The sequence below is a fragment of the Clytia hemisphaerica genome, unplaced genomic scaffold, assembly GCF_902728285.1.
Source record: "Clytia hemisphaerica strain Z4C2 unplaced genomic scaffold, Clytia hemisphaerica genome assembly, whole genome shotgun sequence".
NCBI classification, from domain to species: domain Eukaryota; kingdom Metazoa; phylum Cnidaria; class Hydrozoa; order Leptothecata; family Clytiidae; genus Clytia; species Clytia hemisphaerica.
Genome location: NW_027103577.1, coordinates 122,634 through 148,770, shown reverse-complemented (window position 1 = coordinate 148,770; position 26,137 = coordinate 122,634). Strand labels below are relative to the sequence as shown.

General features: G+C 34.5%; 5 protein-coding genes and 1 long non-coding RNA gene across 6 annotated transcripts; 4 read left to right on the top strand and 2 right to left on the bottom strand.

Moving 5' to 3' along the window:
• Positions 1 to 593: 593 nt before the first annotated feature.
• Positions 594 to 1,676, top strand: LOC136801218 (ubiquitin carboxyl-terminal hydrolase isozyme L3-like). Its single transcript, XM_067057851.1, has one exon. It carries the CDS (start codon positions 639 to 641, stop codon positions 1,338 to 1,340), a length of 702 nt encoding a protein of 233 aa, XP_066913952.1. The 5' UTR covers positions 594 to 638; the 3' UTR covers positions 1,341 to 1,676.
• Positions 1,677 to 2,130: 454 nt separating this feature from the next.
• LOC136801216 (uncharacterized) lies at positions 2,131 to 6,261 on the top strand. The gene is made up of 2 exons (XM_067057850.1): positions 2,131 to 2,312; positions 5,527 to 6,261. Exons 1-2 carry the CDS (start codon positions 2,172 to 2,174, stop codon positions 5,857 to 5,859), a joined length of 474 nt encoding a protein of 157 aa, XP_066913951.1. The 5' UTR covers positions 2,131 to 2,171; the 3' UTR covers positions 5,860 to 6,261.
• Positions 6,262 to 6,827: 566 nt separating this feature from the next.
• Positions 6,828 to 9,385, top strand: LOC136801223 (uncharacterized). The gene is made up of 2 exons (XM_067057857.1): positions 6,828 to 7,019; positions 7,326 to 9,385. The coding sequence occupies exons 1-2, from the start codon at positions 6,879 to 6,881 to the stop codon at positions 7,659 to 7,661; spliced, it is 477 nt and encodes a 158-aa protein (XP_066913958.1). The 5' UTR covers positions 6,828 to 6,878; the 3' UTR covers positions 7,662 to 9,385.
• On the bottom strand, positions 9,315 to 10,621 carry LOC136801222 (uncharacterized). The gene is made up of 2 exons (XM_067057856.1): positions 10,389 to 10,621; positions 9,315 to 10,021 (listed from the first exon to the last, which is right to left on the bottom strand). Exons 1-2 carry the CDS (start codon positions 10,423 to 10,425, stop codon positions 9,546 to 9,548), a joined length of 513 nt encoding a protein of 170 aa, XP_066913957.1. The 5' UTR covers positions 10,426 to 10,621; the 3' UTR covers positions 9,315 to 9,545.
• Positions 10,622 to 14,038: 3,417 nt separating this feature from the next.
• LOC136801219 (uncharacterized) lies at positions 14,039 to 25,508 on the bottom strand. The gene is made up of 12 exons (XM_067057852.1): positions 25,393 to 25,508; positions 25,087 to 25,239; positions 23,979 to 24,158; positions 23,443 to 23,627; positions 22,471 to 22,685; positions 21,805 to 21,997; positions 18,775 to 19,018; positions 18,009 to 18,356; positions 16,822 to 16,921; positions 15,990 to 16,042; positions 15,307 to 15,549; positions 14,039 to 14,685 (listed from the first exon to the last, which is right to left on the bottom strand). The coding sequence occupies exons 1-12, from the start codon at positions 25,436 to 25,438 to the stop codon at positions 14,618 to 14,620; spliced, it is 2,028 nt and encodes a 675-aa protein (XP_066913953.1). The 5' UTR covers positions 25,439 to 25,508; the 3' UTR covers positions 14,039 to 14,617.
• On the top strand, positions 19,891 to 21,272 carry LOC136801209 (uncharacterized). The gene is made up of 2 exons (XR_010845816.1): positions 19,891 to 20,354; positions 20,571 to 21,272. It is a non-coding gene; the product is annotated as an uncharacterized lncRNA (long non-coding RNA).
• Positions 25,509 to 26,137: the final 629 nt, after the last annotated feature.

Genomic DNA, 26,137 nt, shown 5'->3' with positions numbered 1-26,137 from the left:
TGATATCATGTTAAATAATAAAAAAATCCAGCATTACAACAATAATACATTAAAGCATAATTAGTGAAATGCCTGTTAAAATATTTTCCCATTATTGCTTTTTATGCTGGAGTGAGTGGTAGGTTTAATCAACATGACATTTTGCCTTATAAATGGTCTATTATGGTTTTTCTTCAATCTTCAGGTAGGTCCATTCAGCGTGTTGCTTGTTTCTTGTTTATTACAACCCATTTTTAGTCTTCTCCACAGCAAAGTCAATTATCCTAGAAAATCCAGGAAAGTGCTGGGATTTAAGTTTCGTGTAAGGCTGGCAACCCTGTGATGAGAATTAAATAATTAGCAGAAAAAATCACAATTTTAATTTGATTTTTCTTCAATTTTAGAATGCAGATCGATTTAACTTTTTTTTGAAAATAAAAAGATAAAAAAATGATTGATCTAATACATTTTTCCAGTTATAAAAAAATGATTGATCTAATACATCAGAGTAACAAAATTATTTTATTTCATAAAAAACTTAATCATTTTGCTGACATATTATTGTTTTATACTCTGTTATACTCCATAATATGATAATCCTAAAAGCTGAAATTTTGATGTTTGTGTTTAGTTAATTCCAAAAGGAAAAAAAAAACAACATGTCTAAACCAAGATGGCTGCCATTAGAGTCCAATCCAGATGTGATGAACAAATACACAGAAAACCTTGGTGTGGACATGTCTGTTTTGGCATACAGTGATGTCTATGGTTTTGAACCTGATCTTTTAATGATGGTTCCAAGGCCTGTGGTATCTTTAGTTTTGCTTTTCCCAATCACTGAAAATTATGAAAACTTTCGCAAAGAGGAAGAAGAAAAGATAACAAAAGAAGGGCAAACAGTGAGCGATAATGTGTATTTCACAAAGCAAACTGTAGGTAATGCTTGTGGAACTGTTGGAATTATTCATGCTATAGCTAATAATGTAGAAAAGCTGACTTTCAAAGATGGTAGCGTCGTTAAAGACTACTTGGATAGCACAAAGTCGATGACACCAGACGAAAGGGCTGTTGCTTTGGAAAAACATGAAGGTGTAACACGTTGTCATGGCGACAGTGCGCAGGAGGGACAAACAAAAGCCCCTTCCATCGATGAGAAAGTTGATCTTCACTTCATTGCTTTTGTTGAGAAAGATGGTTTCTTGTATGAGCTTGATGGTCGCAAACCCTTCCCCATCAACCATGGGAAAACAAGTGCTGATACTCTACTCGAAGATACTGCAGTGGTTTGTAAGAAATTTATGGAAAGAGACCCTGGCAATTATAATTTTAACATGATTGCCCTAGCTCAAAAGGCTTTCTAGCTATAATTTATTTTGTTATACGGGACCCTTGTAGATCTAGAATTTTTAATGATATTTTGGATTTTATTTAAGTAGATCTCTCTGCTTTGCTATTAAGTAAGATATTATGAATATCTTAAAGGAGTATTTGTCTTTAGCTGTTATATTTTATAGGATTTATTCAAATTATTTAAAAATCAAGATTATTATAAAAAACAATGTTAGATTTGTTATCTTTTAGGATTTCAGGAAGGGTTTGAATGGGCTCCTAGACTCCTAGTGAGACAGGTGCTTTGAAAAAAATTGTTCTTTACAATTTGTGAGTAATGATGTGAAGAGGGTTAAAATTTCGTTTTACATTGAACTAAAGTTCTTTTTCTTTTTTTCCAAGGAAAGTCTTGAAAGAGTTTGAAAACTTTAGTACTTCTCTTCCCTTTCTTACTTTTAACAATCAAAAATTTATGATGTATAAAATTCGTCAGACAATCAAACCCCTTTTCTTTATTTTTAAAGCGTTTTTTTTTTCGTAAAACATAAACTCAGGCTAGTGAAAAAGTAAGCAGAATAAAATAAACGAATAATATCGAACTCACTTTCGAACAAAGAAGGTCGCGTGGAGATTTATTTCTTGTAGGGTTATTTTCACATTAAGGTTTCAAACACATGCGTAACTATGGAGACCCTTCAGAAAAGTTTTAGTTTTGACATCTTTTCTGATCCACACTTTTTATGAGAAAGCATCAAAGCATATTTCACTAATTTGCACGTTTTTTCAAGCTTCATTCATTTTTTGCATTAATTTTCTAGAAAATACTAACCATAAATTTCGAATATAAAAAACAAATTAACAAAATGGCATCAGACAATGTGAGCAAAACAATGAAAATCATTTCAACAGTCAGCTTGGGACATCTGGCAGGAATTACAGCATTTAAAAGCAGTTGCATACAACCTGCTCTTGAAGAACAAGAAGATGTACCAGCTGCAGCCAAGGTATACATCTCAACTTTCTTTTTTTCGTCCACTTTATTCATCATTTCGACCCTAGTTGTACAGACAGACGCGTGCCATTTAATTGCTTATGATCGTCCTAAGCTCGATCTAATCCTTTTTGACGCCCTTTTCTTTCGTATTTATGTGCGAGAAAAAGACTTGAGACCGGTTTAAGGTGATGTAACTGGACAAAAAAAGTGCTGATCTGCTGCTACGGTTGCAAAGGTGTTTCACTTTAACAACAACTTCTAAGTACTACAACCAGGGGGGGGGGCACGCAGTTACTACAAGACATGAAGTGCTTTTTCAACACTTTTTTTCAGGACCACCACCCTTTGCAGTTACTACACCTTGGTAGTAACTGTTTTCAGAAAAGATTTCCAGGTACCACCCTTGTTTTTGAGTGATATCATCAAAAACATGCTCGAAATTATCCTAAATTGCGATTGTTTTTCAACCTAAAGCCATTTTTGTGCTAGATTTTCTTTTAATTTACTTGGTTAACAGCTGTTGAGAACATTTTAATGATAATTAGGGAAAGCATAATTTCAAAGTTGGGTCTGAGAAAAATTTCAAATTTTTTTCGTCCATTTATATCAAAAATATTTTTTTTAACAAAGAATTTTTTCACAAAAAAATTCATTTTTTGTGAAAAATTTTGAAAGTTCTTTTAAAAGAATTAAAATACAAGCACTTGATACACCAAAAGTGCTAGTTTTAGTGTTTGGCACCACCCCCAAACAGCAGTTACTACACTGTGTAGTAACTGTTTTCATAACTTCTGAATACAGTACCACCACGGTAGTAAGTGTCATACTGTCTTGTAGTAACTGCGTGCCCCCCCCTGCTACAACCAATATAATCGATATGAACAGTTTAGAACAGTAAAATGAAAACTGTTATTTACTGTGATATATCCTAAAGGGCCTAAAGGCATTTGATATTGATTGATCCCTGCTCCCAAAAGTTATGTTAACCACCTAAGGCTGAATTTTAAGCTTGGCAAATTTAAAAATGAAATAAATATTTTCTTCCTTATTATCGTCGCAGTGTCGAGTTTATAGTGGTTTCAGTGGGCTCTTTTAATTTATAATCCTCTCGACTTAGCTAAGGGGCCGTAAAACCGTGGTCTGCAAAATAGCTAGTTTTTCGTGAATTGAAAAATTGGTGTCTTCATTCTTTAATTTCGATCAATTATCGATTCTTATTCATTCAGTTTCAACTATGAATAAAATTTCAACTTTTTCTTTTTCATATAAAAGAAAAATTAGCATCATAAATGCAAGTGAAAGGCTGTGGGATGCATTTAAAGTTATGTACTAAAATCATAGTTTTTCCAAAACTGCACGGGTTTGAGTAACTTTTGAAAGTTTATTTTTCTTGAAATAACTCAACATTACTTCGTGTGAGGTCCTCCGAAGTAGGGGCTAATTCCAGATGCAAAAGAAAAGCAGAAAAATCCTAAGAAGTGTCACAAAAATCTCAACTTTAACTTTGAAGCCGCATAGGTCAAGTTTGCGACGTCGTAGATTTCGCCCTTTTCGCCCCGACCTATGGTTGGGTCCGCAATTTATCTGGCTTTCAGGAAAACCCAAATGGGAATTCCCCTATCGAATATAACTGGTGCAGTTTTGAATTTAGTGAAACCCCCTACCTGGCCAACCAATAGAAGCTTTGTTCGAATAATTTGTTAAAATTACAGACCAGACCGAAATTGCTGAAAAACTTGCCGTGTGATTGGCTTATTCGCGATAAATCGACGATTCTGATTGGCTTAGAAAAAACGATCTCGTAAAAAAAAGGAGGCGGTGGAATGAAAATTTTGAAAGAATCTTTCCACTTTTTGATAAAAAATCCCCTCAAAATCCTTTTTCCAAGCAAAGAAATATTCAGCTTAGGACTCAGACTAAGACTGAAAATTATCAAAGATATGCAATAATAATTGTGGTAAGGGATGGAGACAAAATTAAAAATCAAAACAAACAAAACAATTTTATGAAATATATTTATCAAAAATCATAAAGGTGGGTTCAAAGCTCACCAAGTCACATCGTGTCACATCTCAGTTTGTAAAAGACTAATAATATTTCAATAAGCAGCATCCTAAAAATGAAACAAAGGAAAATCAATCCAAGAATATTCAGCTTGACAGATCTCTTCCTGTGAACAGTTATGAACGCTGAGAAAGACTCAAGTGATAAGAATTCTACAAAGAGGAGGGTAGCCAGACAGGAGACAGGGGTGGTTGGTTGGTTTCTAGCAATATTTCTGGAAGGAAGTTTTCCCATGCATTGAAGTATTGTCAATTTTTAAAGGAGGATTTTGATATGAACTGGACAGCAATCAATCGGTTTTTCATTTTTCCACCTCAAAGTCAAAGAAGTAGGAGTACTGAGCGGGAAAAACAAAAGAACAAAAAATGCAAAGAAACTGAGACTACATATTTTACAAAGCATTGCTTACCTTCTTGTATCGACAAAATGCTTTCTAAATCAAACTGCACCATTACAATAATTTCTTCCTTTTCCAACAGTCTTGATTTGTTGATGTGATGTGGCTTGAAATTCTTCTTTTACTTCTTTTTTCCTTGCTTGAGTAGCCAACCAAATATCGAAAAAATCTATATCGAGCTGCAGAGATCCACCTAAAACTTATTTGAACCGATAACAAAAATTTGAACACAGAAAACTGAGGTTAACGAAGCCTTTCTCTTTCTCATTATTATTGAGAGATATTTTGAATGAAATATTGCAGCAGAAATGCTCTTGGTTTATTAAGATGAAGAACATATCCATAGATTGAATGATGGTCCTTCCATTAAATACAAAGGCATCTTTCAAACAAAGAAACTTTGAGTGACCTTCTAAGAAAAATCTCCCACCCCTCTATTCGCTTTTTTGAAAAAATAAAGTGGACTTCGAGAAATTTCCATACAAAACATTTCCAAGACCGTCCAGATTGCTCACACATACCAAATTAAAATCGAATAAAACATTCGAAAAATAGTCACGCGCGTGTGTTCGATGATAAACATTCGAATCTTAAAAAGCTAGTTTACACGGCGAAAAAAGAGAAGAATTGAAACAAGGCTCTATTTATACTCGCGCGCGGAGAAAAACAAAATTTTTCGAAAAATCACGTCCTTAGACAACTCGAGCTAAAATACTCCAAAGTCAGTTCTTACATTTTTTGATTATCTTCTTTTTTTCCACAGACCATGTCATGTATCTTGAAGCGTTCATCTGTTCTCCCGATCGTCAGTATCGTTTCATCAGCCTCTTCTCTCTACGTTTATTACAAATCGTATGGTACAAAGAGCGAGGATGAGTTCTACCTCATCTCATCACTTATGATCGGTGGTTTGGTCCCATACACAGCTTGGATGTTATTACCCATAAACCAACACTTCTTATCAGAAGGTGAAACGTTCGAACACTCAGATGAAAAATGGAAATTCCTAATGAAAGATTGGAAGAAATGGCATCTACCTAGATCTGTCGTTTGTGCTTCTTTATTCTCGATGGCCGTATATAAATTGGTGTTTTAAACTGGTCGTGTTTGAGGAAATATTGGTTTTGAACCTCGGCTGGCCGTCAAATACGCTCTTCCTGGAAAGTTTTATCAACAGACTGAGCACGTGATGTCATGGAAACGAGGTTACCGTTTCTCATTTAAAACATCTTTACGTCCTTCTTAAGAAAGATATTTAACGTAAAAATAACGTTTTTTACCTCCAAACATATTTTTAATTTAAGATAGTTATACCGGTTATACACGAGTTGCTCAATTTCAAATCGAATTACCTTGTTTCTTCTCTTCATCCTTCATTTAAGAAAGTATCAATTCTTGGCTACAGTAATTTTCTTTACGTTCATCTTATTCATCTTTCTACATAATTTCCTCAAAATACTATTTATTTTCATTGTTTGTTCATATGTATTATTTTCCTATATTTAAGTAAAGATTTTTATTTATGAAAATATACTGTAAATGTATTTATTCTATGTATTTATTCGAATTTAAATAAAATCTTAAAAATATAGATATGAATTGATATAGTAGAAAACAAAAAGATTTTTGATCCTTTATCACAACTTATTATAACTTATTATAACTATATTATATCATGCCATTAAAGATGGCATGAAAAAATTTGAGTTCGAAAATCTACGACTTACTTTTCTTCGCTAAAACAAGTGTTTTTTGGAGTAGTGAGATTTTACTGAATCGCTGAAGTGTTTTAAATTTGATAACATTAAGATTAAGTTACTTCCATAAAATATTTTCCATTTTCGTATTTTGTCGTGTCTATATCATAATATACATAATTTTTATTTACTTACTGCACTAGGGCTGCACATTTATTATGTTTCAATTTCTAATAACACAGTTCAGCCTTGTCAGTCATGTTTTTGACGTTTTACGTTTGAAAAATTGATATTAAGTGATATTAAACGGTAAACATTTCTTTAAAAATCGATACTGAAATCTCTAACCTATTTTTTTCTCAGTAGAAAACAGTAGAAAAAAGTCAAATAAAAAAAGAACACATCCATAACAATCAAAATGTCATACGAAGATGTGATTAAAGGATTGAAAGTGATCGGTGTTGTATCCTTAGGAACGTTCGCTGGATCTTCCCTTCACACTGCAATGGCTGTTCAACCAAGCTTGGTGGAGGAATCTAACGTACCTGCCTCGTCAAGGGTAGGATTTGTACTCATTTCCTCGTTGCTTTGAACATAATGAAAAATCGTTCTTTTTATAGTGGTCTATGGATGTTCACGCAATACATGTTTTTTAATAAGCAAGTGTCTACCCCTATATCAGACATAATGCTTAGCATTCTATTGTTCTCAAACAATAAAGTCATTGTTTAGGTACCAAAAACTGAGCCTTTAATTGCTTTAAACGTTATGTAAAAACATGAACCGAGGTTACCTCTTATGTAAAAACACTATTAAAATTTTGTTTAAGGGTTGTAATTAACGCTAAAGATCCCTTCTCCTCCAGATAATGCGTGGTATGTTGATGAAGTCCAGCATGATGCCAATCTCTGCGCTCCTCTCATCCTTTTCCTCGTTCGCTCTTTATTTCAAACTCCGTGCAACTCCTAACGAAGATCAATTCTGGTTGATGTCAGGTAGTGCAATGTTGTCTCTTATGCCACTCACTATTTATTATATTGGTCCAATCAATGCTCAATTTCGATTTGCTAAAGAAGAAGACTTTGAACAAGATGAAGAGAAATGGAACGGACTTCTCTCTGATTGGTTATTTTATCATCGACCACGTGCTGTGTTAAGCATGGCTTTATTCGGTGTTGCAGTTTATAAACTAGTCAAATAAAACGCCTTTGTTTTGCAATCTTTTTATTGTCTTATACACGCTTATACACTCGCGATAAAACCACAGAGTTTCAAATGTTACACCTATTCATGATATGAACCACTGGAGAGTTTTCTGAGAACTTTTAAAATTTTCCACCCAATACGTCACTTAAAGAAAAGAAGACGTATTGTATTATTATAATATTATTATAGTATTATAATAGTATTGTATTGTATTGTATTGGGTGGAATAAAAACAGAAAAGTTGCATAATTTCGTGAAGTCATTGCAGTGGTGCATATCATGAATTGAAAAGGGGATGAGGTCAGTTTCATCTTCATTGATAAGCATATTGCTAATTAATTAGTCACTATAGCTTTCCTGTTTTTGAACAAAGATGTGAAACCATAAACCCTGCGAATGCGACGGAAATTTTCTTTTAAAAATAACCTTTACATTGTTTAGAATTTTTTTGTTTTTCTATTTTAAAGTTTTTGATGTTTTTGCATGCTTCGTTCAATATTCTCCGTCAAATGAGTCAATGAGTCATTAATGAGTTCCATGTTCATCAAATGAACGATTGAAAAAAATATTTCAATACCGAAAAGAGCGAATCTAAGTTTTGTGTGAGGGTGAGACCTTTCTAGGCTCTTAATTACTCAACATTATACCGGGTGCACCAAAAAAAAGTATACAACTTTGTCGAGATACTGTGAGCTTCAGGATTTAAATTTTTTTTGTTCATTCCTCTTTATTGTATAGAGGATGCTCTAACTTGAACTTTGAGCCATCGTACATACATTAAATTTGAAAAAGTAGTTCGAAAGTTATTTCCAAAAAGCTGACTTTTTTTCCATGTCGAAATTTCAAAAAATCATTAAAAACAGCGAGCAAACTTTTCTCTTTACACTTACCTCCTTTACACATAAAAATACCAAAAAATACAACTGTGCTCATCAAAACTCGTTACGGAATTTAAGAATATGGTAAAACAAGCTATTCCCACTTGGGATAATACTTTTGGAAAGGCTGAAAATTTTTTTTTGGTAATCTCCAAGAGAGGTTTTGATGTTATGTGTGTGCTATGTGAGAAAACTTTTGAAAAAATAGATCACCATTCCTCGACTAGTTGCTCAAAGAACTTGGGTCTGCATTGAGTTTGCTGGTGTTGGAAATGTTCATGACATGCAAATAAGAAGGATAAACTGTTGGCAAAATATAAGATAAGAGAAAAAGGAATAAAAAAAACAATGAAATTGTGTTTTTGTCATTTTGTCTTATTTATAGCGTGATTGCTACTTTTAATGATTTTTTTAAATTTCGACATGGAAAAAAAGTCAGTTTTTTGGAAATAACTTTCGAAATACTTTTTCAAACTTAATGTATGATAGCTCAAAATTCAAGTTAGAGCATCCTCTATACAATAAAAAAAGAATGAACAAAAAATTTAAATCCTGAAGCTCACAATGTCTCGACAAACCTGTCTACTTTTTTTTTGGTGCAACCGGTATTGGACGAATTACACCAAAATATTTTGTATTGTGGTGTAATTTTATAGAGAAAATTGTAATATTATTTGATTATGAAATATTATCCAACTTGGACATATTTCTAGAGCACTGTAACTTTTAATTTCGAAATTTGTGGTCAAGTTAGAAAATAAACATGGAGAATTGTATGAAAATATTATTCTAATGAAGTTTTAGAAAATTAGAAATTTAGAATAAATTAATCAAAGAATAATTTGAAAAGATATCTTCGAAATATTAGGGGGATTGATATGGCTTGATTTTAGATTCAAACTTGTAATTACAAACAAATTCTTAGTTAAGAAAAACAAATATCTCATGATTAAAAAGATTTTAACAATAAATATCGTTAAATTTACTTCAAAGGTATTTTCTTAAAGTTCATAAACACATTCAGGGGGTTGTCCGTCCTTGCTCTTGTTAACTTTGAATCCGTCAAGGGAGCAATAATAACAGCGCTCAGTAACACAATTGCCAGTACACTTCACCAGAAACTCAGAATCTTCTTCTTCTTCTTTCCCCGATACAATGAATTCTCCTGCCGATTTCCCCTCGCAATATTTATTCTTACAAAAATCTTCTCCGGCATTGAGACTAGGTGCTTCAAAAAATGCCAAACACTTTGGAACATACCCTAATTTAGGATTCCCTTCCATCTTGTAGTCGAAGTCGCAATAATAACATTTTTCCAGTGTGAAGCCTGCACTACATTCAACTGCTATATAACTCATGGTGACATGTATGCCTGGTGTTTTTCCATCACAGGTATTGACATCGGTTCCACAGAAATCAACGTTCGGGTCTTTAATAAACGCAGGAGAACTGTCACAATTGACCATATAACACCACACTATGTGTGAAGAAAAGGTAGGTACATAATCGATATATAAATTATCAATTCAGGGGTGGTGCTGTTGTTTTCATTCAGGTGGATAAAACGTGCGCTGTAAAGCTTGATTGTGCTAGGGTTCGTGGATGAAGGATAATGCTCTATTCGTTAGAAGAAGGACCTTTAAAAAGAAACCCTTAGGTAGTATTTCTTAAATGGGCCATTCCATTTTATATCCATACAGGGGGGTACAATTTTGCCAAATTTTCTAGTGAGGCTGGAGCCCCAGCGGGTCTGTGACACAGGGGTGTATTAAAGTAATGTTAAGAAGAAGCATTAAACGTTAGCCCTGTCTAAGATTTTTTCTCTTTTCAAAATGATATCTTACCTGTCAAGAGAATGGTCAATCCAAATATCGTCTTCATGGTTTCTTCTTGTGTTCCCCAATAAGAAAGATAATTTATTTTTGAGCTTGGATTCCATTATTTATACTCGTGCCTCTACTTTTCTAAAGGATACATTAAGGACATACCATAGGAACAAATTTATCTGAATGTTTCAGAAACGCTATATCCACCATCTTCATAATCAGTCCCACGCGTTTTCCACATGGTCCGGGAAACGATATTGAATGTTTTTTTCTGTTTGAATTGATGATATTGACTGTTTTCAATTCTTAGTAACGATCGGAAACTTTATTATAATAGACCATATCGGAGTTTTTGATTTTTCTAAAAAAGCGATGCATTGTGGGATTGTTTCGAATGTACTACAATAAATTCCCTCGAGGAATTCCTAAGAGATTTCTATTGTAATACACTCAAAACAATTCCAAGATAAGATCTATTGATTCTCTTGACGCTCTCTAATCTCTCCATTTTCACGGGAATAAGATTTTCATTGAATAAGGGAGCGTATCGAATAATAGAGCTTCGTTTATGAGAGTTTCTTGTTGAAGGTGACTTTCAATAATATCAAATAGAGGAATCACCCCTTTATGGGGGGGGGTTTCAGGGGTCTTAAATACCGTCATACCGACAAAATTTTGGGTCAAATACCGTAATACCGTCAGTGAAGGAAGCGTAATACCGATACCGATGTTATATTTATGTTTTTTTTCGAAAATAATGAACTTTCAGTTATCAAATCTATTGTGTAGTAACAAATTAGAAACAAATTAAAGGCCTCTTTTACAGCTATTTGAGCTTTCATAAAGCAAGATTTTAGGTCTGCCGCGCCAAAGTTACTTGTTTGTTACGGGAGGCAAATGCAAAATAAAGCCTTTCCCCTAATAATTTCTTCCTCGCGGAATGTCTTTTATATTGAGAATTATTTTAAAATCGAGGTTTGGGCCAATCATGGTCTGCGAAGCCGTAGACTTCAACACAGGCTTCATAGAGGTAGTGCTGTGGTGCAACTAGAGGACGCGAATCCTAAAGTTTAACCCCCCCCCTATCAAAGGAAAGAAAATAAATGGGAAATAAGAACGCGAGCGATGCGAGCGCGAAAATTTTTCGACAATTTTCGCTCGCCTTTGTTATTGAAAAACAGCTTTAATACGCTATTGTTAGCCAAGTATGCCTTGTTTGGTCACACAATTTTTGATTTTATTTAACACTAACCATTTGTTTGCAAAAATATGGTACGGCGAGCGACGTACCTGCCGTACCCGGTGCGGCGTTCCAAGAGTTTCGCCCAAGAAAACATTTAAATTTTAGAATGCCTAGATTGCCTGAAAACGCATCATGTGCATCATGATGTGAATTATTTTTTAATCGTTCGATACTGCACAAGATGTTTTTAGAAATACCTACTTTTACTAATTATTGAAGGAGTAAATACCGCCTTTACTGTCTCTAAGATACTGGAGTATCAGTGTATTGTATTGTAGTAGCAATATACGTGAATACGGAGAGACGACCAGTGCTGACGGAGAAAATTATATCTAGACTCATTTGTTGGATGCGTATTTGCATCACAAAAGTTGTCATCAAAAAAATGCGCCCGCAGAAAAATAACGAAAATATTTGTTTAAATATCGTAAAGTTTTGCTTATTTAGAATAACCTCACCATGACAATAAGTCAAAAGGACATCCAAGATTGTGCGAGCGAAGCGAGCAAGAAAATTTTACTGGTTAAAATAGCGGAATAGACAATAGACTTATATTTTTTGAAAATTTTTCTGCATGAAATTCATGAAGAAACTAAAAGGTAAATAGTTTTATACAGAAATACCGTTTTTTATTGATAAAAATATCGAAATACCGACAAAAAAACAGGCAATTTACCGATACCGGTAGAAAATGAAATACCGTAATCCCGTCGTTTTTTTCTCGTAATACCGATTTACCGGGGGTAAAAAGGTCCAATACCGTCGTACCGTAAAAGTGAAACCCCCCCCCCTTTATCACAGACACGGTGGGACCTCTTTTACTGAAGAAATTGGTCAAAATATCGTCCCCTGTGGAAAATTATACATCAAGTTTTGTCCCCGATGAAAATAGTGAAATCTTCTGTAAAATATCGTATGCTACTTTGTTCATATCCCACTGAATTTTCTGACTTGAAAACAATTGAATTCAAATACGCAGCCCATTAAAATAACATGAAAATATCAACCTCCATCGAGTCCAGTCCGTTATTTTAACCCAATGAAGTATACGCCCGAAGGGCTAGAAGTCAATCTCTTTGGTAGGATTTGAATTCAACAAATCCTACCAAAGTTGCGCGGCCTTGCGCGACCCGCCTGTTTTTACACAAATGACAGATTGAAACTAAAATTTACCGCTTAATTTCGAAAAAAATATCACTCGAAAACTCGATTCAATCCGTCATCAAAAATACGGCGTATATTTTAAGGCCTCACATTTTCTTGCCTAAGAAAGTTTAAAGATTCTCCTCTAGCCCTTCGGGCTTTAAACTCAATGATTTTACCCCCAACTGGCAAAAAAATCATACTGGGTCTGCGAGAAGAGGGTGTATGGAGCGTATCAGATAGTACAATTTTGAATTAGGGAACGTCAGCTGTAAAGTCCTTTCACTTAAGGGCTCTGACCATAGTCAGAAAAATGATTTTAGTATCTGAGCATAAAAGTTATGTTTTAGATTCTTTAACACTTTTAACAAAGAATTGCTTTATAAATTGCTTTTTAATCAAACCCCTTAAGAGTAATTAAGAACTTAATTGCAAAAATGACGTTATGAACTTTAATCGAACTGTTTTCAAACTGTCCGCAAAGAATTGAACTATTGTAAATTTTGCGGAAAGTTTTCTAAACAGATGTGTCCAAAGTTATGGCTGTTTTCTTAAGCAAAATCCAGATGAAAAATTGATGAAAAACCACTATTTTGAAGATTTCGAGACAAAGAACCATTTACAAAAATTTTCCGCAAAAATTTTTATTATTCGGTAAAAGATACACCATCTACTGCGAAAATTTTTTCAAAATTTTTTTTCTTCGCCGAAACTAAGCTCTTCAAAGTTGAAATACTCTTCCTCGCAAAAGTCTTCATTTTCTTCTTCATCAAATTTTTCCAATGCAATTTTTGAATTTTCAGATTTAGGAATAGTTTGTCTAACAGAAAATGTATGACATGTCATAGTTTTGTTGGTTACATCAGTCAGAAAACACATTTTAAACACAGCAATTATGAAAAATTCACTATGGTCAGAGCCCTTAAGTATGCACTTGCTACCATGTGGAAACCGCCCTCAAGGATATTAGTCTACTTACAGTGACATGGTTTCAACATTGTAGCAAAAGAAGTGCACACTGAAGCGAATGAACTTGTTGACACAATAGGCAGACACTGTCCTGATATGAAATATGTCTCTGGTATGAAACGGGAACACTTATGTAAAAACAAAACCTTTAAATTCTTGTTATAGGAAGTGTAACTTTTGTGTCAGTTGATTCAGAGATCGATATTTCTTTGAAAATAACAGGACGTAGTTTACTGATTAGACATAACATCCTGGATTTGTGTTTATCATTTGTGAATGCATTTGGAAAGTCATTTCCAACGACCGTGGAAGGTGAAGTTAGGCACTTAAAAAGCGGTAATCACTTTCCTCCTCTAAATTAAATTGTTCCTCAATATATAAATAGTTGTGCTGTGCTGTTATCTGTTCGCTCCTATCCTGCAAATGTATAAATAGCGCTAGCTTTTAGTTAAAATTATGCGAGTCATAATTTGAATGATTAAAATAGTCAAAAATTGAATTTATAAAAAAAAAAGCAAATGAAACTACATATTAGATATACTACTACGAGTGCCAATGCGTATCATCTGATGATCTGATGACGCATGATTTGTATAAAAAATATAAGTAACATAAGTGGGCGTAACCAATGGGCGTCACCTGTGAATCATTTTAATCACTCTTTATTGGTACAACGTTTTGAAGAATTTACCCTTAACCACCGGATGGGCATCATTAATAGATAATAATCAGTCCTGATTACCCAGGCCATCTAAGAGTGGCTCCGTATTCCAATCGACTTTCATCAACAGACGAATCACGAAGAACACTGTCGAATCGAAACCCTATATGTTCGAACTATCCCTGAGCATGGGAATTCGGAAGGGCGGAAAACGGGCGGTTTCTCATCCATTCAATTCATCCAATGATACATTTTGGTCCACGTGCCACCGTTCGATGTGAAAAGCCCCTTTGCTGATACTAAAAATAAATTGGAAAAAGGTTAAAGGTTACATCATCAACTAAATCTCAACTTTATTACTAAAAACGCGAGGTTGCGTCCCAAGAAATGGTTCGTGATCTTTAGTTAGAAACCTTAATATGGTAATATTTCCAGGTCCAAATAATTGATAATGTACGGCAATAATGTACTTTTTAAAAATTACTCGCCAAAAAAAAAGTACGTATCTGTTGTCAGATCGTCAGATGCAAATAGACCTTTTTAGAAGTGATTAATTTTTCTAAAAAAGCGATGCATTGTGGGATTGTTTCGGGGATATTACATGAGAATTCCGTCGAGGAATTTCTAATGAAATATCCCCGAAATAATCCCACAATGCATCGCTGTTTTAGAAAAATCAAAAACTCCGATAAGATCTATAGACTGAGAATACGTAAGTCGGATATGACCGACATTGGCGCTAAAAGGATTGTAAACCAAACTCGTACCCAGCCGCTTCGCTCGATGATTCTGATAGCGATTGTACCAACATCTTTTAGTGAAATTAAAAAGTTGTCCAAGTGGCCCCGGGTACTAGACTACTAGTAACCTTGGACGCGATCTTCTTGCAAATTTGAAGATGAAAGATATTTTGAACTTACATCCAATAGAAGGGTCTTCATTGGATTCTTCAGCGTCATAAGTCAACGACATGTCGTCTAAACCTGTCGCCGACACCATTGAAAGATCACTCAATTTGTCGGTATATTCTGTTTCTTCGATGTACGTCGTTCGCATCTTGTCCAAATCGAAAGTACAATAATGTTTCGCTTGAAGACAGTGTCCATAAAAAAGTGAGCTGCTTGGCAAGTAGAACATAATCTGCGAAAGAACTGTCGGAGTCCCTAGAAATAGAGATTGAAAAAGAATAGTCAGATTGTTAGAATACAACTCCTCATTGGAGATCAACGACCGTAGTGCAGTGGTAGAGCATTCGGCTACGATTCGCAGGGTTGTGGGTTCAACCCCCAGCCGGGTCATACCAAAGATTGTCATAATGGTACTTGATGCCTCTCTGCTTGGTGCTCAGCAATTAAGAGAAGGATCAAGGGTAAGTTAAGCAATCCAGGGAGAAAGAGTGGCGCCCTCCCCTACCTTCGGGTAGATAGCTATCGAAAGAGGAGCCCTCGGGTCGCCTCCGACTGCGGTCACATACTTTTACTCCTCATAGCATATTTTAACAATGCTGATGGTGGGAAAATAATTTATGTCACTTCCCAAAAACCGTCTTAAATTCTCAAATAATGTCAGAATCGGGAAATGTTTCAAGTAATATCAGGTATACCTGTCCATTTGGCGCCTTTGTCTGAAGAGTAACGGCAATTTGATCTTTTCGAACTAAAGAAAGAAATCAATAAAATAATACTAGTCGATACCCTGCCAGACAAAATATGTCTCTGTCAGATTTTTTGATACTTCAACTTTGTCTGAATTTTTCTGAAACCAGCGGCTGATCTCATCCCCTCAGCACGCGATGCCTTATCTTCTAAACTTATAGGGTCTCTCAAAAGGCTTTTTCATAAATCATTTTTTGAGCAATTTTGAGGAATCCCGTGAGTAGTAGGGGGGAATTTGTTCGTTTTTTTTGGAGGTTTTTTGAGGTGATTTCTGTACCTAACTCAAGATATTGACCCTTAAAACAGTGTAATATTCTGATTCGCGAAATCAAAATCTGCGAAAATGTCTTTCCCTAAGGTATTTTGTCCACTTTTTGCAGCTCAAGATCTCGAGTTAGGCTCAGAAATCACCTATACTCGCTATATATCTCTAATCTTAATTTTTTGAGAGCTTTCCAAAAATATACAACAGGTCTCTCTTTTCTTAAGCTAAAATTTTCATTAATTTTTGACCCTATGATTTTTGCCTGAGACTGTCATATTTGTCCGAAAATCTCACCAAAGTGTCCGAGCAAATTTCATTTAAACTCATTTGAGAAACAATTACCATAGTAATATTTTGAAAACAATGTAAACGTTGCTCGTGACGTAGTTTATGAAAAGGTTAAATTCCCGAAAATATAGAAAAAACCAAAGTTTACGCAATTTTTGCTACAGGTGTGGTCTCAACTGCGCTTTGCAAAGTTAAGTGATTTTATATTAACCCTTGGCTGAGCTTACAGGAATTTAGTTGGTTCACAAACGACCATGATTGGTTGAGAATTGTGAGTAACTTGAACCAAATTCTTCATGTTAATCTTATTATAATGCTCCGAAAGATCTAAAAAATGAGGAAAATATAGGAAAATATATTACTAGAGTACTTTTACATAAGTCCTAATACTTTCTACACTGTAAGTGTTTGCAAATGGGAAAATTGAGGATGATATATTGTTTATTTTTTGGTACTGAAAGTTTCATGTCGCAATCATCAACCAAATACTTCTAAATTGGAAGTAACCTCCATCATGAGCCCCACAGTTTAAATCTTGAAAGATAACGTATAGCGACCAGCTGCATCAACCACTTTTAGTAGATGATCTTTGGTCGTTTGAAATATTAGTCTGAGTTGAGTTTTGACAAGCTGACGATGATTTGGCCTCTAATATCTTTGTCGTGATATAGATAAAAGACTTGAGAAGAGTAGAACAACAGAGACTTTTGTCGAAGTTTTGACGTTGTTAGCAAGGTATTCTCTAAGGGTATATCATCAAAATTTATTGTTTCATTTTATGTTTTTAAAGAGGCGGTAACGAAGCTAGCAGTGATTTCTACAATCTACAAAAATACAAAGGAGATGGATGTCCAGTTGTTTATATGTTCATGGTCTGTGTGAGTGTTCCCAAAATACAGGGTGTCCCTAATTAAAGTATCGAGTTTGAACATGCGATTGAGTAGAAAAGTTTGTGTGTGTTATCGCTAAAATATAAGAACGTTTTCCATCACACAGGCTTATTACAAAAGGTAGTTACAACGTATAAATTAATCGTAATGACAAAGAAAAAGAGGGAGAGCTTAAGATACAATTTTGTGAACACGCACATAAAACTTTCTACTCATAGTTGTGTTTCGACTCGATACTTTAATTAGGGACACCCTGTATAAGCCCTTAAAGTTTACGCATAATTAGACTCAAAACAAAAGACTTCCGTTAATTATGCAGATGTTTTGATCAACAACAAAAGAAATCCATTAACCGAAACAAACTCCCTTAAGGAAAAATAACTATTTGACGAGCCATATTCCAATTGTTTTCAAGAAGTTGTTTTTCTATCTCTTTACACTCCTCTGTTAAAAGAGACTTTACATAAAAAAATTGCTTTTATTGTTTCTGCTTAATACTTTTTTTTCAGACATCCTGTACATACCGGGTCGGTAGAGAATTTGAGTGTTGTTGGCAGTGCATTTAAGGCTTGATTGGTATTTGATGCCAGTAGCGGTGTGACCATAATTTCCTTCCATAAAACATTTTCCAAAGCGCCATCCAGCAATAATAGCAGTATAAGATCCATGCTCTTTATTGAAGAATCCAGCCGAACTTGGTGTCGTTTTCCAACCGTTGCCATGGAGATATAACTGTTTACCAGTCTCCGAATGGAAGATTTCCAATTTGTAATTGAAGTGAAATCGATCTCGACATTTTGAGGATAAGATGATGACATTGTCTTTGAATTCCCAACACAGTCCGCTCTGGAGTTGTTTAATCCGATAAGGTACTATAGAAAAACAACAATTTTGTTTGCACGCTTTTTCATCATGAATAATAGATCCAGTGGGGGTACCTAGGGAAAGATCCTAGGACTCCCTTCAAAGGACCACGTCAGAATGTATACATATAGGACCCCATTTCTATTGGAAAACTTGCCCAAAATTTCATCCCCGATTGAAAAATTGACTTAGCTTTCATCCTCAATTGAAAACAATGGAAAACAATTGCACTCCAAAACTTTTACCACTGGAAATTCAATGAAAAACAATTGCACTCCAAAACTTTTACCACTGGAATTTTCGAGCTGTGAACAATAGAATTGCTATCCCCATTTAGATTTCGATAGAATTTTCATCCCCCACTACTGAGGAAAAAATCTTCCGGTGAGCCTATGATACAGGGGTGTTAACTTCATTCTTAATTACCGTAAGGCTCTGTCTGTGATTCTTCTTTGTATAAGGGGAATTCTTTAGACCATGTATTAGTCACTGTGGTGAAAGTGTTGGAAGCTGAACAATCGTTTAAAGGTCGATCACACCAAACCCGATCATAATGAAGTCTTCTGGCTGGTTTAGTAACGATGTAGGTGTTGGTGAAATATTCATTATCAATATCTACCATTTTATGTTTTGTTAAGATACCTTCTCCTTGTGCGAATAATGTAGACACCTAATAAATAATTGCATAAAATTAGCTAGGGAGCTCCAATGAAGACACCTCAGCCCAAAAAATTAAAATTAGGAAAGGAAATTTACCGTGGAAAAATTGATCCTAAAAACTTAGTACCTTAAAGGAAGAAATTTTGGCGGAAAGAAAATTTGGCGGATTTGGCGGATTTGGCCAGAATCCGCCAAATTAAGTTCCCGCCAAAATTTATTTTTTCTACCATCCGCCAAATTAAATTCACGCCAAATTAAACTTTTTGAAAATATGATCTCTTTTAAGGTGTTTTTGCATTTTTTTTTCATGTTTTTACACTATTTTAAGGTTAAATTTTTCAGCAAACGCCAAATAAAATTCCCGCCAAATTTAGTTTTTTCGTCCATCCGCCAAATTAAATTCCCTCTAAAAAAACTTTTTCGGCCACCCGCCAAATTAAATTCCCGCCAAAATTTCTTCCTTTAAGGTAAGTATCCCAAAAACACTTTCTAAGATTATTTAAGCGAGACCAATTCGATTAGCTGTTTCACAAGCCCGACCGACCCTGATATTCAAAAAGTCGAATAAAAATAAAATTGATTTTGGTTCTGCGAAATTTTAAAAATTACGGTAGTTTTTCCAAGGTTTTGAGAATTTTATGTTCAATTTCTAATTTTAGATGTAGTAGTTTTTGCTGCCTTTTTGCCCCCGCAACGAGCGTCAGCGAGTGAGGAGGCACTCATAGCTTCAGGCGCAAGGATTGTTGGACTGGAATCTCGGATTTTTGTTTTGTTGTTGTTGTCGCGCAAGCCTATCCGTAGTTAGTCTTTTCCGTGAATGTTCGGTATTGTTTGTTTTTTTCCAGGACGGCTTTTATTTTTTACGTCAAGCGCCGCGGGAATTTTACACTGCTTTTTAGGGCGGGTTTTTATTTCTTCCTATCCGCTTATATATAAAATTTGTCCGATTGGTTAACATTCAGGAAAGGAAGAAGATGTAGATGCGTGGAAATTTCTGGAAGAATTTAAAAACAAGTAGTCTCTCCTGCAGTCAAGACTCGTCATTTGTGACTTTGAGATACTTTATGATTTTGTACAAATTTTATTTTATTGATTTTAATTTACATTTATTACTTCCAAGTTCTAAGTGATTACAATAATGTGAACGAATTGATGTTTAATTTTTACCACAGAACAATAATGAACAATGATTAAAATGATAATAGTAGAACAATGAATGAATATGGACAAAAGTGATTATTGTTGGGAATTGAATTCACTGTAACTAAATAATTCAACAATCGTCATTCAGCAGACTCTACTCCCAACAAGAATACATAAATATCCTGTATTATAGTACTTTGACAGTAAGTACATTTCTTTCATTAAGTGTGCGATGCTTGCTGTTATAGATCTATTATGCAGTTTTATGTTAAGCGTTTGTTCTTGTTGACACTTACCAGGCACTATTTGGGAAATTATTATCGGAAGTTGAAAGAACTTTTTGTGTACTATTTTGAGGAAATTTCAGTACACTCATTATATAAATAATCTAATTTCATGTTTCTTATATTTCATTTAAGCTTATTATATGAATGTGGATTCGTTTACCTTGACAACGCAATATTACCTCGTTACTGCTACTATTACCACGTTACGTCATGATTTTCCATCCTTCTACACGATATTGCTGTGTTACAACTGCAAGATAACTGGCATATCTTTTTAATGTAGACAATTTTGTCCATGAGATTCCTTTTCATGCTGTTGGAAAAAGTCCTGAATGTACGCTATTTCCTGTTAATACCTGCTTCCTGCTCATCATTATTGCCTCGTTACTGATACTATTACCACGTTACGTCCTATCATCTTCCATCCTTTATACGACGCCGTTACAGCTTCTAGATTACTGGTAAATCCATTTAATGTAAACAATTTTGGATCACGATATCCTTTTTTAAACCGTTGGAAAAACTCCTAAGTACGTTGTTGCCTGTCAATTTTTGGTTCCTGCTGGTTATGTTTCTGGCTCATAGCATTTCTTATGCTGTTTAGTTCTACTATGTTTCATTTATATTTCAAATTAGTTGAAATAAATATAGTTGCATGTCTTTTGACTGGTTTAGTATCTGTAATTGATTCTACCTGGACACTTTTCCTAATGAATGTTTTAAGATTTGTATTTTATTCTTTGTAAAAAGTAATTCACATTTTTAGAAAAAACATATGTTTCATGTATGTTAGCTTATTCATTGATATCTCAAAAAAAATGCTGTTGAGAAGAATCATTCTAACTATTCCAAATCATTTCCAAACTTTTGCTATAAAGCATTAAAAAGCCTTAATTAGCATTAATTAGTTTTTACAAGCATTTGTACTAGCGGGTGGCAGTTAGTGAAAGCTATGGCTAGTTTAGGAGATTTTTTAGGTGAAATTCAACTTTTATTGTTATTTCTTCGCCGAGTGACCGACCGACCCTCTTTTTTTGGGCAGCTTGGTCCGTAAAACTAATTAAATTGGCTTCACCAAGAAATTTTTTGGCAAAATTGGGGCGTTCAGACTTTCAAATTCGACTTGTAAAAGGGAACCTGAAGACGATCGTTATTATCTGTTATTTGGGTCATTTGGGCTCGAAATGGACTTCCGTCAAAATATCAAATTTCATAACATGAAAATTTCCATTCTACATAAACTTTGGAATATTTTGTTAATTAATATGTCAAGTAAGCTGTTCAACATGTGACGCCGAAAAACTGTGTGCCATGCTGAGAAATGTCTCAGCCCCTGAAGATTTTACGTAATAAAGATCCACCTCACCTGAAGCACGTGTTGACTTTTCTCAGTGTTCGTCCACATGGTTAATTTTTCTGGACTGTAACCAGACGCCATATCACAGTAAATGTTAGTATGGATATTGAACTGTAATTTGGGGATGTAAACCCGATGTGTAAGATCATAGATTTGATTTTCACCAGTTGCCCCTATTTCCGTTGATGATGGATAAACAAAGCTACAAAAGGAAAATATACTAAGTCATTCCGCTAAATTTCTTTACTTATATCTAGCAACTCAAGACTATGAGATTAGAATATTATTTTTTATAGTCTAGTATCCCTGGCGATATCACGTTTTGTTTATAGTATATATGTTCTAAAGTGAAATCTATTTTTTTCCAATTAGGCAAGACCAATGAATTTGTTGTTTTACGGGCCAAGCTACCCAAAAAAGAGGGTCGATCGGCGAAATAAATAAGTAGAATTACAATCGAATTGAAAATTCCCTAAAAAGGCAGCAAAAACTACTACATCTTGACAAAAATACGAAATAGACAATAAAATAACACAAAAAACTACCAAAATTTTGAAAATTTGCAACTACCAAAATCAATTTTTATTATTCGGTCGGGCCCGTAAAACAACTAATCAACAAATTGGTCTCGCCTAGTAAAAAAAGAATAATAAGATGAATAAATCGTTAACTAACCCAGGCCTCAGTATCATAGCTGGAGCACCACTCAATTCGCTGGCTCCCTTATTTATGATATCACTACTTCCTTTGAGGCTGCTACCAGCTCTTTCACGCTTGTTTTGAAGGATAATTATGGTCTCGTTAGCCTCATCTGCATCCATATTGGAATTTTGAAAATGGAAACCAGCACTAAGTACTGCTTGAGAAGAGGGTTGAGAGTTTGATGTAATCTGCAAAAATAAAAAAGAAGTATTAAACATTCCACTCACATAAATAGACAAGAAATTTCGGCGAATAGGGAAAGTGGTCAATACACAAGATTCCTATTACCTTATCTGCCCTTTTTACGCCGGCCCTTGTTGGCGTTATTTTTAGGCTCTTGGCGTAATAAGGGCCGGTGTTAAAAGGGCCGGTGTAGAAAGGGCCAATATTTTGCAAATTTTACTTAAAAGTGGCGTTAATTTTTTACCATTTTTCTCAATCTAAAGGATTTTGGGTATGATTAGAAGATAAAAATTATCCATTGTTTTACTCCATATCTAAAACTTCGCAAAAATCAGTGATTTTCAATAGAATATTAACAGTTTACTACTGAAAAATGATATTTCAATGTAAATTGAAGCATAAAATAATAGCCATTCTAACAAATTTTGGCGTTATTTACGGCCCTAATTCTGCTAATTGGCGTAAGCCTAAAATCAGGCTGTGGCGTAATAAGGGCCGGCGTTAAATTAGGGCTGAAATTACTGAAATTTTATACCTATGATCCTTAACCCTGGGTTAAAGTCCCAATGATGTTTTTCCTTTCCGTTATTACGTTCGACAGTGAAAGTATTTTAATTAAAAAAGAATCAATAAACTGGTTTCACTGATTTTAAGGTCATTTTCAAACTTTCTTAAAACATATTAAGAGCACGTTATCATAAAATCACCGAACGAGTATGAACTGTAAAACTACAAATCTTGTGTTAATAGAAAAGCTAATACCTTTCCAGTTGCTTTAATCTTTAATCTGTTGCCATCAACAACAACTGAATTAAAACCAAATGTTGTTGTCTGGGCCCTATAGCGATCCGCAACAAAATGTGTTGCCGTGAAATCAAACGGATTCTTCGTGTAAGCCAGATTTAAGTTGGAGTCGTCAACATGATTGACACTTTCAATTTTGATTTCTGTACAACAACAGAAAAACTTCATGACAAAAAATAATTTTTTTCAACATTCTTCTCAAATGGAAATCAGTGCATATTCCTTTAAATTGAATAGAGAAAAGCCATGTAACAGATGCACTAATTCTATGAAATAGTTTAATATTTTTACCACGTCACGATGACACTAAAAGTTGATATGACGCAAGAAAATTTTTACAATTACACCATGACTCAACCCACTGGGGAGATTTCTAAATTACACGTTAACTCAATTAAAGCCTGTCTCAAGAGTAACTGAACACTTTACAATATCTTTAACGAAGATAGTTATCATTAACGAAGTAGTCCATAAAATGGCTTATCAGTACATACCAGCATCCCCTGAGACGTCTTTGTTGGAGGCAACAATGATATCAAGATTACTGGTAGGAAAGTTCATGAGATGAAAATTCAAATGGAACTGCACATCAAAATTATAAGTGGCTTTGCAAATAAATGGACCGCCACAGTTGGGACGTGTGCCATCATCTTTTATAATATACGGGGCAGTATCTGAAAGACAAACAAGTGATACATTTATGGACCTACCTGAATGAAAAATGAACACGTGAACAATCCAGTAGTTCACATGATCTGAACATGTGGCAAAAGTGTTCTTGAAACAAAATAAAACAGTCCGCACCTAACCATATAAAAAAAGGTGGAGTGGATATGCATTATATTATATTTAGCACATTGTTATTCTACCTCTCTATACAAAAATTCAGGAGAATCTCATTAACAGATTTTCTACAAAAACCCTATTTTTGGGCCTAATTTGGCCCAAAAAATTTTTTTCTTGAAAAATCAACTTTTTTATATTTAGCACACTGTAATTCCACGTCTTCGTACAAAAAATCAGGAAAAACTAAGGAAGAGTTTTTTTCACAAAGTCCAAAAAAGCCCTATTTTTAGGCATTTTTGGGCCCAAATTGGCCCCCAAATTTTTTTTCTTCGAAAAATGAACTAATTCATATTTTGAACAATGTTATTCCTACATCTCTGTACAAAAAATCAGGAAAATCTAATGAAAACCCTTTTTTTTGGCATTTTTTTCGAATATCGGGCTCCGCTGGGCTTCCTCACATTTTGGCCACCACCACTTTGCACCTTTGTACCAAAAATAAAAAAATTCCTATGATTCAATCCCGAGAAAAGTTGGTAACAGACGAACGGACGGACGGACGAACGAACGAACACAGGTTAATTTATAGGACCTTCAGGTAAGTCCAAAAATAAAAGACCATTAATTGAATAATATACGGGACTAGCCGCCCCAGCGCCGTCGGAGAGGACTCTTTGTCACAGCATCAGCTGCAGTTTTGACTTTCTTGATTTTCTGGCATTTTCAGTTTCTGTATTTTGGCCATTTTTTCTGTCTAGACTGTGTTTTGTTCTCTGTTTTTGCATAACTATCATCAACAAACAAACAAGTACATACATCCTTCATGACATGCATATCCGAATTGGATGGAATTGGTACCAGTGGGACAACTACCGGAACATGTTCGTTTGTGTTTGTTGACCTTTGGACCGAACATATCTTTGTTGTAACATCCTCTGATCGAACTCCAAGAGCTCCATGAACCAAAAACTAAAAGTTAAAAAAAAGGGAGCTTAACGTAGCTCATATATTATCTGCTTACTCAGCAACTTTCCACTCGGTCAGACTCGACAACTTACTACTCTTAAAATTTAAGAATATAAAATTTCCTCCTTTTCATTAAAGCTAAATCAAAAGCCATACCTGGATTAATCAAGTAGATTAGCAATAAGAAGCAAGGCGGAACCATGACCTCAGTACTACAAAAAATGAAAAAAAGACTAAAATCTGACCATCATCATTGACAAACAGAGGAAAACTTTTTACAAATCAAATATGCTGAATAATTGAAGGAAAATAAGAAAGAAATTCCCTGGAGAGGACATAATTCATATTCAATATTCATCAAAACCATGAATGGTAAGGCCTTGTCTACATGAACGTAGAGTAAAATAGAAAAATGATTATGTCAAAAACAAATATGAAGTACAATAGTAAGATTATAAAATATATCAAATTTTACTTGATCGATTTGAGGTTCAAATATTCTTCGTATTCACCTTTTCAAAGTATTCTCCTCGCGAATATCTTTCCAACTCTTGAATCTAGAACGAGAGGGTAATAGGAAAGTGCCACAAATGTTAGCACATTTTTAAACTGGAATTTCCCCCGTTCAGCGGGGTCTTGACATATGGAAAAGGTACGAGCATTTTCTAAAAAAAAGGAGGTGGTGTTTGGAAACAATGAAAAAATAGACTTTTCAATGTGAACGTCCAAAACTATTTTAATTTTGTGTGTTATTTCCGAAGAATTTGGGTGTTTTAGAGTCGGCAAAGCCTTTAAATGTTCCAAACTTATGCTTGTTATAATTTTGGTCACCGAACCCTTTCTTGTATAATTTATTCCTGTAAAAAACATTGATGGACTTTCATTGGGCGACATTGGTAGT

What these genes read in the sequence shown, in the direction of transcription:
- LOC136801218 (XM_067057851.1), top strand. Translation starts at nt 639, where the DNA reads ATGTCTAAACCAAGATGGCTGCCATTAGAGTCCAATCCAGATGTGATG.
- LOC136801216 (XM_067057850.1), top strand. Translation starts at nt 2,172, where the DNA reads ATGGCATCAGACAATGTGAGCAAAACAATGAAAATCATTTCAACAGTC. An exon ending in ATGTACCAGCTGCAGCCAAG is followed by an intron (nt 2,313 to 5,526) that starts GTATACATCTCA and finishes TTTTTTCCACAG; the next exon opens with ACCATGTCATGTATCTTGAA.
- LOC136801223 (XM_067057857.1), top strand. Translation starts at nt 6,879, where the DNA reads ATGTCATACGAAGATGTGATTAAAGGATTGAAAGTGATCGGTGTTGTA. An exon ending in ACGTACCTGCCTCGTCAAGG is followed by an intron (nt 7,020 to 7,325) that starts GTAGGATTTGTA and finishes CTTCTCCTCCAG; the next exon opens with ATAATGCGTGGTATGTTGAT.
- LOC136801222 (XM_067057856.1), bottom strand. Translation starts at nt 10,425, where the DNA reads ATGAAGACGATATTTGGATTGACCATTCTCTTGACAG. An exon ending in ATTGACCATTCTCTTGACAG is followed by an intron (nt 10,022 to 10,388) that starts GTAAGATATCAT and finishes CTTCACACATAG; the next exon opens with TGTGGTGTTATATGGTCAAT.
- LOC136801219 (XM_067057852.1), bottom strand. Translation starts at nt 25,438, where the DNA reads ATGGTTCCGCCTTGCTTCTTATTGCTAATCTACTTGATTAATCCAG. An exon ending in TGTGAACCAACTAAATTCCT is followed by an intron (nt 16,043 to 16,821) that starts GTAAGCTCAGCC and finishes TTCTTTCTTTAG; the next exon opens with TTCGAAAAGATCAAATTGCC. An exon ending in CAAAGGCGCCAAATGGACAG is followed by an intron (nt 15,550 to 15,989) that starts GTATACCTGATA and finishes CTCTATTTCTAG; the next exon opens with GGACTCCGACAGTTCTTTCG.